The sequence below is a fragment of the Simochromis diagramma genome, unplaced genomic scaffold (assembly GCF_900408965.1).
Source record: "Simochromis diagramma unplaced genomic scaffold, fSimDia1.1 OVJJ01000802.1, whole genome shotgun sequence".
In the NCBI taxonomy this organism is placed as follows: domain Eukaryota; kingdom Metazoa; phylum Chordata; class Actinopteri; order Cichliformes; family Cichlidae; genus Simochromis; species Simochromis diagramma.
The window spans coordinates 19,211,566-19,224,116 of record NW_024387492.1 but is presented as its reverse complement, the minus strand read 5'-3'; the positions used below and the strand labels follow the sequence as shown (position 1 = coordinate 19,224,116).

Here is a 12,551-nt window from a genome sequence, read left to right as displayed (position 1 = left end):
TATGAATATTGTGAACACATGCCAGCTTTGCTTTCACGCTCAGCTCTGCAGATTGTGCTTCAACCAAAACCTAAATTCCTCATTTTTAAAAGTCAAACTCAAAATTGATTCAACAGAAGATTCTAAATGGAATCTGAACCATGCACTGTAACTGCTTACTGCCAAAAACGGACACAAAAAGAAAGAAAAATAAGGCACTCAAACAACCATCGCTCTGAATTCCCGAGGAAAAATATTCAGCAGTTTGGTTGCTAGGTTACAGTAAAGGATAAGCTTCACTGTGAAGATGCAGTTTTGTTTTTTTCTTTTCTGTGTTTTTGAAAGATTTGTGTGTGAGAACTGCTCAAAGTGCAAGTTTAACGATTCATTCTTCAGCCACACAGAAACATGATACAAAAGAAAAAAAGAGTCATATTCAGAGGAGATCAGTCACAAAGGTAGAGGATTAAGCAGTCTAATGTAAATGCAGCAAACAGTAACTTAATGTTGACAAAAAGAAAACAATGTTTAGTTAGACTCTGGAGCGGTAGGCGAAACCAATTTGCTGTGAACGTGTTGAGAAAACGCGTTTTTCCTCCCTGTGAAGTAAAGTTTGACCGCAGGTTTTCACTTCAGTGCTACACAATGAACACTGAGTCATACCGGATCTGCTGATTGGCTTCACTGCGGATCTTGAGCACCTCCTTGCCCTTCAGCTCCAGCTCTTTAGTCAGGGTGCTGATGTTCTCGTTGAGCGTGTGGATTTGGTGGTCCAGCTGAGCGATGTGGTTCTTCCTCCTCGTCACCTCCTCCTGCAACTCGGAGATCCGGCCCAACAGCTCGCGTTCCTGTGAAAAGAGAAACAATAAAAATCAGCACTGAAGAGATGAAGGACATAAAGGTTTAGCTATAAGGCTTGTAATGTTGATTTTAAAGCTTATCTATATGGTAGAATATTTTGGAAACTAAACTTTAGAATTTTTTAAAGTTGGTTATTTCGAACATGTTTAACACCTTGAGAATATTTTTTAAATCCACCATTAGGGTGAAACTTTTCAGATGAATAGGTGAATGCTGAACACAGCTGAATGAACAAAAATGGCTTTACCACGGTGAAGCAATCATCCATCAGTGCACACAACGCAGATAGCAACAAAGCCTCTTAACGAATATACTGAACAGCATTTTATCTTAAGTCCTAAATTTATGCAGGACTTTAAATAATCTGGCTTATGTGTCTTGATTCAATTGTCAAAACCCTTTTCAATGTGTCCATAATTTCACATCCTTAAGAAGCTCACAGAGCCGAATTACAGCTTTTATCAAAAACTGAACATATGTTTTGACATAAGTCTGTTGTATTTACTGTATTTTCTCAAAAAGCAACAGAGACTATTTATCTCAAAAACAGAAGACTTGCAGCATCTTATATTAGAGGCAGGTTTGGTATTTCTCACAAACTGTTTAAACCTTCTGTTTGCAGACAAAAGTTGGCTTAAAGGGAGAGAAGCTGTTTATTTCAGACAGTGGATTAATCGAAAGGTTGCAGCACTATACGATTAATAGGGGTTATTTTGAAGTGGGAATCGCACAAAGCCACTTTCGCAGAGTTCAGGAAAAAAAACAGAAGTGGAAAGGAGCATATTAGGTCCTCTTTAAGTAAATTTACTTGTTTCCTCAGGTAAAGTCACTGCATGATACTGTTAAGGCAGTATTAAGCTGTGACCCCTCTTAAAATAGATCAGAAATAAATGTTAGATTGGCAAATTCTTTGAACAACAAGCAGCACACCAGTGCCAAAAGTATTCGCTCAGCTTTCCCACACATATGAACTTGACTAAAATCCCATTCTTAATGTCGGCCAACCATTTGCAGCTATGACAGCTCCAACTCTTCTGGGAAGGCTTTCCAGAAAGTTTAAGATGACCAGTCTTTTAGAAGTGCATTTATGAGATCAGATGTTGATGTTCACTGAGATGGCCTGGTTTGCATTCTCTGATCTGATTGATAGTAAATGGTAAATGGACTGGTTCTTATATAGCACTTTTCTACTCTGAGTACTCAAAGTGCTTTATACACCTTGTTCATTCACCACACCCATTCACTTTTCTAAGTTTTTTAGTGCTATCTAACTACCATTCATACATACACATTCACATTCCGATGGCTGCATCGGAGAGCAACCTGGGGTTAGTATCTTGCCTAAGGATATTTGGCATGCAGACTGGGATTGAACCACCAACCTTCCAGTTAGTAGGTGACCTGCTCTACCACCTGAGCTGCACACAGTTGCGAGCATGAAGTTGTACAAAGTTTCTTGGTAGCTGAAGTATTAACAGTTCCTTTAACTGGAACTAAAGGGCAGAGCAAAAGTCCTGAAAAACAAGCCCAGACCATAAACCCCCTCCGCCAAACTTTACACAGATTTTCCATTGGCCTTCCATTTATTTGGGCTCAGGACACAACTTAACACTTCCTGTAACTCTTTCAAATTAAAAGCCTTAGTGTTTCTTCTTACCACAGCTTTGCAGGCATATACAACAAACACTGGAGAGGACTGTTCCTTTAGCTTGCACATTATAGGCAGCCCTTGTTTGGTCACTTTGTCCACAGAGACATCTAAATCCTCCACTGGTTTTCATTTAAGGATACACAGTGATTTCCAACTGTGCCACAATAAGCTGAATAAGGTTCTTATTTTGTCAACTTACTTGCATTTTGCAGCCAGTGTACTTGGAGAAACAATGATCTATTAGTTCTTTTGGGCCATAACAGTTTGTTTATGACTGATAAAAGCAACTTAATAAAATCAACTTAATAAAACTTAATAAAATCCAGTAGAGAACTCAAGCTGTTGAACCAGGTAATTTAACTGACGAGTATGGCAAAAACAAGATTTCAGTCATTATGGGAGAGACGAGATTCATCTGAGCTCTGATAATACAACAGTGCTGTAAACTACTGAATGACTTCATGTAAACATGACCAACAACTGAAATTACTCACGACCGCCTGCCGAGCTGCTCTTTTCTTCTGAGCTCCACACTGACACAAGAAGCAGCTCGATTCTGCCGCATTTTGAAAGTGAGAAAATGAGCAAGTGATTTTCCCAGCAGGGGTGCGGTGAACGACGCGTAGGTTCAACCAAACAGTGGCATAAAAAAAACAAAAAAAAACAACGCAGCCTGTCTGCATTTACGAGTCCATTATTGGAACATATGACTCACAGCTTCGCAAACTTTAAGAAGTATTCCACTTTCTGTTGTTTGTTAATAGGGAGCTTAAATTTCTTTTATATACAGTGCATGAACTGAGGGGGTGCATTGATGTCTGGTATAAGATAGAAAAGGATTATTTTAAATAGTGCATAGCTACTCTGATAAAGTCATAAGGTCAGTTGCTGCGATTTATCCTCTTTGTAGCTCTGAATATCGTCTCAGATTTGCCTGAAAATGGTAAATTGATCTGTGCCTGTAAAAGGTGAACTTTAAAGAAACAATGACGCCTTATTATGTTACTTATTTCACTGTTTCACACACACACACACACACACACACACACACACACACACACACACATACATATATATATATATATATATATATATATATATATATATATATATACACACACACACACACACACACACACATATATATATATACACACACATATATATATATTTATTTTTTTAATTGTCATCTCTCATTTGGGTGTTTCTATTTTAGTAACTTTCAGTTTTATGTTGACTGTTATTTGTCTCTGATGTGTTTTAGACACAAGAGACTGCTTCCTTTGTCTCATTGTCCTTGATTAGTTTTGGCTGTTCCTTGTTTCCCAGGTGTTTCCACTCCTCTGATTAGTCCTCATTGGTCTCCTTGGTGTTTGTTCTTAGAACTTTGGCATCTCATCTAATAAAAGGTTGATTTTAAAGATTACAAAAAAGTTTATTTGTCATCATGGAGCATTTTGTGTTGACTGATGAGGAGAAAAAAATGAGCTGAATCCATTTTAAGAGGAGCCTGAAACACTGAAAGAGATCTGAAACCTTTCTCAAGTCATTGTCATTAACATACTCAACTCTGAAATTCCCGGGAGGTGAAATGGGCCTCACGTGCCAAACATTTCATTACGTTTGGTGACTTAAATGAAGAAGCAAGATGTGATCTGAAGACTCTCAGTTGAGTGCCACTTAACACCATCAGAATTAGATTAAACACTGTCACGTTATTGTCTACTAATGATTCCTCTCCCTGTGAAAAATCTAATTTAACTTGGCACTATAACAATTTGTGCCAAGGACTGTGTTCACATATCCAGAAGCCATAATCTTGTATAATAGCTTCATATTCACAAACTACTGTTTCTATTTGCATCGCCATCTGCATTTTCACTTAATGTAATTGGCTGTTGTTTTTTTTTAAGTCCAAAACCTTCGGTACAATCAAGCACAATGGTGATCGGCCAGATGAGTCTTTAATGACCAATTTACTCATTTTACTCTTCATCTCATCCAAATCTTGGCTGGCGTTGGAGCAGGAGATGAAGGGAAATTAGGAAAGAAAGCTGGCAGAATTAAAGAAAGAAACAAAGGCTAATTGGAAGAGCATTTATCGAATGATATGGGACATTATAACTTAATATACTCTTTCAATTACAGCAGATATCAGCCTTTGATTTCACAACTGCGGAAGACGAGATAAAATTCCCAGTGTTGGGCTCGTTTGGGGGAGAGATTTATTTACTTTTGCATCTTGTCTGAGTTGATCTATCATCTTTTTTTGTCTGCTTATCTGCTGTCTCTCTCTTTATAATCTAATTTTATCCTCTCTTTCAAACACCTCAGACATAATATGTGAACAGCGACGTAAAGGAAATTATGAAATCGCTTTGTCATTCTCTGTTTTGCCTAGTTCTTCTTTATCCTTCTTTTCCTTAAAAAAATAAACTTGTCAAATAATAATCAAAAAGGACATTACAGTAAATTAGGTGATTTCCTGAGCTACTTTATTTTTCAATGGGTATTAGTAGTTAGCCAATGAAATCCCATGAACTGCTGCCATGAATACATATTTTTATTCTCAGGGGAACAATGCTGTGCCCCAGTTTCTAAACAGTGTGTGAGTTATTTGCTTTGTTATTCCTTTAAATGTGCTTTTTTGTTAGTTTTGAGTTCTTTACTGTCTTATTCATAAGTGTATCTGTGAATTTTAACAGTAAAGCCTTCACTTTTAATTCCTCCTTTCAGCGGGACAAAGGTGGTTCATACTGTTGCTGTAAAATATGCTGGCTGTCATCATGTTTATCCAGGGCTGCCAACACTAATATGGGAAATATGCCACTTTTCTGCCTGTCACAATCTCAGTTAACCACTTCATATAAAATTCTACCAAACTGTTAAGAACACATTGCTCCAAAAACCATGGCTCCATGAGAACAGAACCAAAGCGGGGAGAAAAATAATACGAGCGATAAAAGGAAACAACGGTTCTCTGAAGATGCTTTAAATCTAACAATGAGGAAGAAAACAAATGTTCTCATGTGTGCTAGAGCATCATCATGAATGCAACAATACAATCAAAGTGGACCGGAATAGTTATTAAAAGTCAAGAGATACTGATGGAGGGGTAATTCTTCAGACAAGACTGTTAGATCAAACATGATAAATATCTAGACAAGGATAGATGACACTGTGCACACAAAGACCTGCACACACCTCTGCACTCCATCAGCCTCTCCCTCCCCATCTGTTAAGTAATTGGAGGTACAAAAGCATTATTTAACACAGCGTGACGCCCGCCTGCCACTGAGCTCCTCCGCTCTATTGACTCAACTCAGGAAGTTTTAGTTTATGTTCCATTAATGCCTCAGCAAAGTAAACAAGGAATTATTGTAAACACAGACTCCCACTGATGTTGAATTTAAATGTAAAACAAAATGTTTAAAGGCAGACTTTTAACATTATTAAATCCCAAGACCTACAGCATGGACAGAAATGTCCATTACTAAAGCCCCATTCAAGCAGGCCCAGAGAACCCCTAGCAACCAACAGTAACCCAGTCACCAGAGAAAAGTGTGTTATTTCCTGACAGGTTGGTGAGTGGTGGAAGTCGATATCTTCCACGGAAAGTATGGATCTACTAGTAACTAAAGCTGCTTCTTTCCACATGACTTTACATGGTTAACAGGTAGCAACAGCTTGCTAACTGTGAAAACATACTTGTGTGGCTCGATGCTCCCGCGGTAATCAAGTCTCTGGGTTTAAATCTGATGATTGTTTAAAGAGTTTGCAGAGGTGATAAAGAGGAAGAGGTCTTTCTCTTTTCAAAAATGGCTGCAAAAATGGCTTTTTACTTTTTTCTTGTTAAACAGTTACCAATGTAAATTAGATTATTATCCTACTACTATGTAGGAAAGTATGAATGTCAGACTTTGTGTCTAATTGTAATTTATATTCAGGAATGGGCATTCTCTGGCATTATTAATTTCATTGCTCAGTTCATCTACAAAACAAAAACACTAGAGAGATGACTTGCGGGGAGTTGGTAACGCATTCGACATAAAACAAGAAAAATATCAAGAAAAAAAATGGGCCGACAAATATTTATTTGCCCCCTGTGGATCCAACCTTCCATCCAATGAAACTCGTCCAGTGGGTGTTTCCTCAGGAAAAGAAAATATTGAGCAGCTATGTACATCGCTTTGTGAGCAGCAAATCAACTTCTTCATAACTTGGATGTCTTTATGGATCTCAGAGGACCAAATAATAAATAAATAAATCTTCAGATGCAAGAAAAAAGGCAGAACACAGTGATGTAGAAATCTACGAGAAACTGACCCTTGTCTCCTGTAATCCATGACATCAGAAAACATGCTACTTTTTCAGTCATTCATTTTGAATCTTTTTAAATAAAATATGATGATAATTTTTCAAATCATGGTCCACATTGTGGTCAAAAACAAGAATAAAGGAGGGTTTGCTTTACCTCATAGCTGACTGCTAGTTGACCACCCCTCGCTTGTCACATTCAGTTTCAAATTACCAGAGTGAAAACAGTTTGAGGCTTTAAGACAGATCCTCACTAACAGGTTGATGATGTCATAGTGGCTGTGTTGACTGAACACTAGTTACATTTCTTGGGAGGTGTGTATCAGGTTAGATGGGCGGTTACGGCACAGGTTTAAGAGGGGGTTCCGCTTATCTCTGAAGTCATGCCGTACATTTCCAGCTGAAGCACAATTCAAACATCACTGCTTGACTGGCAGGTAGTTGAGACTGTAACGTGTGCCTATTAGCTTTAATTGCCCTCCTGTTCTCTTTGTGACTAAAGAGGGAGTAAAGGTGGGGTGTGTGCACGTGTGCATTTAGGGGGTGCATAGTGGCAGTATTAAAGAGAACCAGCTGTGTGTCTCTGCTAGAACATCTGTATCATAAGGTGATGAGAATGGAACTCACTGTGCTGGGCGTAATTAGAAAGATTTACAAGTGGTGCTCAGAGGGCTGCCTGCAGTGTGGTGTGTGTGCTTGTGAGCAGGTGGTATATGATGCTGGTAGCATCATTTAACACTGACTCCATCCCACTGAATTTCTTTGATTTTGATTTCTTTGAAAGTAATTTTGGTTTTAGAGGACTGTGCGACCTAGATTACTGGATTAGTGTCTGAATGTTTTATCACTGATTTTGTATTTGAGCATGAGCTGTATACTGAAGATGGATATGGTGGCTGATCAATCACGGCTTCACCAGCTGATTAATGAAGTCCTGTTCTGAAGCCTTGAGTTTTGCATTTTGGCCACCACCACGTTGGTGTGTTGGAAGAAGAAGCGTCCATATTTTGACATGATGGTGGATTACAGAGTTAACGATAACCTGCTTCACACAGACATACAGATGTCTGCTAGTTAGTTAGGTCTAGTTAACAGACTCGATATCTCTATGAAGTGGGAAATTAACAATCGAGACAAAAACCAGTCTATAAAACATGTTTTACTGCAATAAAGTTTCCATAAAGGAGACTATAAAGACCTGTGTGTCAAGTGCTCATTTGAGGAAGTGCAACTTTTGGCACTTCTTTATGGCCCATTTATCCTCACCATGCAAACTGTGCCAGATGAAAAAAGCGACATCATATACAGAGGGCGATGTTGCAAAAGTCTGAAAAGAAAAAGACTTGCTACTTTTTTCTCCTCTTATACCAGCGCTGATGTGCAGACTGTGTCTGAGTGGAGACACTTATCGTAATGTGGGGACTATTTCCTCCCTCAGTGCTGGTATAAGTGGTACGGAGCTGAGGCGACGTCACTGTTTGCAAACAGACCAATGAGCTTAACCGAGGCTGAATTCTTCAGCGCTAACAGTATCCATTTGCTTTGGACATGAACACTTTCTTGGGCTGTAAAAATTTAGTATATACAAAAAAATAAAAATAAAAAGCTTCCACAAATCAAGGCGACACCTTTAAATTGCTCATTTTTGAGTCAATAGGTAAAGCTGGAGCTGGTGCATAGTCAACATTTCCTCTTGAAAAGCTCCTTATTTTTTAAGCACTTTTAACATTGATCCAGCTTGTCCTGAATTATTTTTTTGTTGCTCAAGTAATCAATTATATGACTAATCACCTCGATGTAACCTCGGGCTAATTTAAAAACTTGGTGAAATAAAGAAAAATCCATAAAAATATCAGCAGCCTGTGGCTTTGATCCAAATTAAATGGCTCACCGGTGCACATAAGTCAAGCCGGGTGTGTATGACAGGAGAATGTAATACTGTGTGCGTCTAATCTTCACTGTGGCCATGGAAGAGAGAGAATATGGTAAAGTGTTTTGAGGATTCATCCTTCACTGGATGCCCATTCATCACATAGCTTTGTTGCTCGTGGTGGTGTGGTGGCGGTGGAAATGAATGTGGTTGGAAATGCTGTTGTGATAAGCCAGCCCGTCTTCAGTAAGTCTCACAGTACCTGTGTCCGGTTATTCTCGATCGTCTTCTCCAGCTCGGCCTTGGCGGCGGCTGACTCGTGCTGGTGGGTTTGTCTCAGGTGTTCGATGGCTGACGCGTGGATGTGGTTCAGCTCCGATCGCAGAGAGGCTGATGGAAAAATATGATCGAATACACAAATGTCAGGAGGTCACATTTCATTTGCACAGAGCATAACGCACATGATGAAGCAAAGCTAGTCTGCATATTTCAGATTCAGTGTCACCGGGCACGCAAGACTTACTCAGAAAGCTCCTTTCAGCCTTTTGTCTATTTGCAAAAAGAGCTCATTACATCCAAAGGCATTCTTACTACATTACTTTTTTTTCCCCTAACTTTGCCCATAAAGAGAATGCCTCTGCTGCCTTTACCCGAGTGGCCTTTAATCCTCACTTCAATGAACACCTTTTATTGCAAACAGTCTAATGGCTTAGAGAAGCATGGTGAGGGAACACACTGCTATTAGCTTTGAAAGACAAAAGAAGAACAAAGTCACGAACTGCACATGATTTCTCTCTGCAGTTCAAAACCAGTCAGAAGACGGGCAAACAGAAAGAAACAGAACATGCGAATACACACGTATGAGGATACGATAGAAAAAAAGGTAAGAGATATAAGGAGGAACAGGTAATAAAATAATATTATCGCTGGAGCCTGCCAGTGTCAGGACCATGACATAGAGGGTAATGGAAGACCATTTATCACAGCACAGTACTGGTTTGTCGGCACCAAATATTTGGTGAGGTTGAGAATTTACTTCACTTATGTGCTTATATGATTTTGTTAGACTTTAGATCCTTGTTGATGTTTCATTTTACTCTGTTGTCCCTACACTGCATTATAATGAGAAAATAATAAAGACCAGATGTTTCTCCTGTCAAATAGCAACATTAACGTAAGACAGAGAAATGTAATAATGTAGTCTGTGATGAAAGAATGTCTGTCTACAGTCATGTAAAAAACATCCATATGTCTTGCGTTCTGAAATTACAGCTATTATTCACAGAAATGCCATTTCTATAGCACCGCTGTGCAAGACCAGCTATCTAAATGCGCTTTAATGTTGTTCTGCAGTGGGGAGGAAAGACTGTCTTTTGACAGAATGAGATCAGACCCGGGCTGGAGGAGGGGTGGTTAACTGCCACAATCGATGGGGATGGTTAATTGAAAAGAGACGACAACCGACAAACAGGACAAAACACAAACTGTGAGCGAGCAGGCAAAAATGATCACCCATCATTCTACTGCATGACTTTCCCTCGGACCAAATTCTGAGTGTTTTATTGAAACAGATATCTCCCACAGCCGTCCTTTTTCACTTCCGATGTGTTTCCACTAGTTGGAAAAACTCCATGAGGTTCGGGGGAATGAGCCGTCTGAACAGAGCGTGGAGCAGGCAGTAAACATGACCAAGACTCACTAATGGTGAACGGACCAGGTTACCAGCTGCTATAGTCCAACACGTTCTGACATTAACAGAACGTTGCCAGGGAGCTGGAAAGTTACAGATTTGTGTCCTCACAAACAAAACTGGCTCAAATGTGTGATAATGTGACCTCATCTTTTCCAACTGTTCTCCGTCTGCACCAGCTGGGAATCCCTGAGCTGTGCTGATGTATCACAGAGAGGCCTGTACAAGTATATCTCACAAAACTAAAATACTGTGAAAATCTTCATTTTTTTTCACTTTTTAATTTAAACGGGTAAACTTTTATATATTCTATACAGATTTATACATTTAAAATGAATAAATTAATACTTTCTTTGTTTTCATTTTGATTATTATGGCTTAGAGCTAATGAAAATCTTAAAATATCTTAAATTATTTCATTATTTCATTTGAAGTTTGAGTAAATAAAAATTTAAACAGTATAAATACTGCATGATTTTATGCTTCATCTGCTCACGTCCTTTACAGAGATGCTGATTTCTTTTTCCAGTTGGACTTGCTCACAGTGCTGTCTGTGCTCCATTCGTCAGCCAGCTCACTTCAGAAATTGGACAGTTTTGTATTTTGAATCCTTTTTTGATAAAAATGAGAAAATGTTACGATAAAACTTATGATGGATTTGTGCGTTTTTTTCATGAGCTTTAAGCCAAAACCAAATCAAAATGTATAAATATTTAATAAATGGAGAATACATGAAAGTATAAATCCTGAAACAACTAACTTTTTCCTGGACTTTCATATTATTGTAGATGCACTAGTACAGATGGACCCTGTCGCACACTTTTGCCTGCAGACTGGGGTCAGGTTACAAAAATTGGGGGATGCCAAAACAACACTGTGTGGTCTGCGGCTGCAGAGGAGGCGTGGTGCAGTGGGTTCAGGGGCCAATGCCCGGGAGGCTGGGAGGGCAGCTGGGGCTGATTGGCTTATTAGGCTCTCCCGTTATCAGGAGGTCGCTGGGACCGGAGGAGAGAGTTGCACCGGGAGTTGGTAATCTCACTAGAGACACCGACCCTGTGACATTGTACACGTGTTGGGTCCTTTTGCCAAACTAAAGCTCACAATGCATTTACATTTCAGAGAAATCCAGTTTAAAATATATATTTTTTGAAAAATAATTGTTACATATTAGAGGATAAAATATTAGCCCCAATAAATGTGGCAGCCCTAATTTTCCCTTTAAGTCCTTCACTGCCAGTATCTTCTTTCACTCAAGACTTTCTTCTGAAATACATGAATCTGTTTAGCCCCTGCTGCATTTTTTCCATTTGGATTTTTCTGAAATAACCACCAGGAATCCATATTCATAGGTGTGTGAAGTCTCCTTTATGTAGACACAAATCAGCTGCCACAGGGTGTGTTTGAGGGTTTCATAAATGACTTCCACTTAAGGCTGTATATAGTCTGGTATAGCACTTAATGTGGCAGTGTGAAAACAGAGCGAGACAGGGGGGAGGATCTCATGGCTGAATTGAAGTCCTGCCAATAGTCTCATATTCAACCTACAAGTTTAAACACAAATATATTCATATTTGTGTTTATACTTGTCGGTTCTACTTAAACATTCTTCTGTTCTTTCTATAGTTTCAGCTCAAACTGAAAAATCAGTGCAGACTCTGACTAAAAACTCTCCAATCAAGGCAAAATATACTTAAAATTCATGGGTGGGTTAATCTGTTTTTATGTATGCACCCACACACAAAGACAGAGCAACCAAACACACACACACACACTTTACCTAACATGGCTTTGCCCTCATCCTCCAGTTCAAAGCGGAGTGTTTGAAGCTCCTGTTCTGACTGCTGTTTGAGCGTCTCGATGCTCTGGCGGTGAGCCTCTCTGAGAGACTGCAGCTCTGCATGGTGATGGTGGCGGAGACGCTCCTCCAGGTCCTGATGGAGAGATGAGACAGGTGGGTAAAAAAAGGAAACAGAGGAGGGTGAAAGAGAAACAAAAAGAGGTCAGGAAAACAATTAAAAAGAGGGAAATGGAGGAGTGGGAGGAGCAGAGGGAGACCAGCGACAGGAAAAATGCAAGAAAATGAACAGTATAGGAGGAAATGATGGAGTGGGAGGGAAAAGTAAGAGGCAAGAGGGATAAAAACAATGAAATGGAACAGTGAGCAAGAAAGAAAGTAAAAGGAA

General features: G+C 39.3%; 1 protein-coding gene across 5 annotated transcripts in view; it reads right to left on the bottom strand.

Moving 5' to 3' along the window:
- fam184ab (family with sequence similarity 184 member Ab) overlaps positions 1 to 12,551 on the bottom strand; it is a 206,115-nt gene that overhangs the window by 30,404 nt on the left and 163,160 nt on the right. For all 5 annotated transcript variants that reach the window (XM_040018045.1, XM_040018043.1, XM_040018042.1 and 2 more), the window contains 3 exons: positions 12,146 to 12,299; positions 8,941 to 9,068; positions 643 to 827 (listed from right to left, as the gene is read on the bottom strand). In XM_040018045.1, coding sequence (XP_039873979.1) covers positions 643 to 827; positions 8,941 to 9,068; positions 12,146 to 12,299 — 467 coding nt within the window. The remainder of the gene's footprint in view (positions 1 to 642; positions 828 to 8,940; positions 9,069 to 12,145; positions 12,300 to 12,551) is intronic.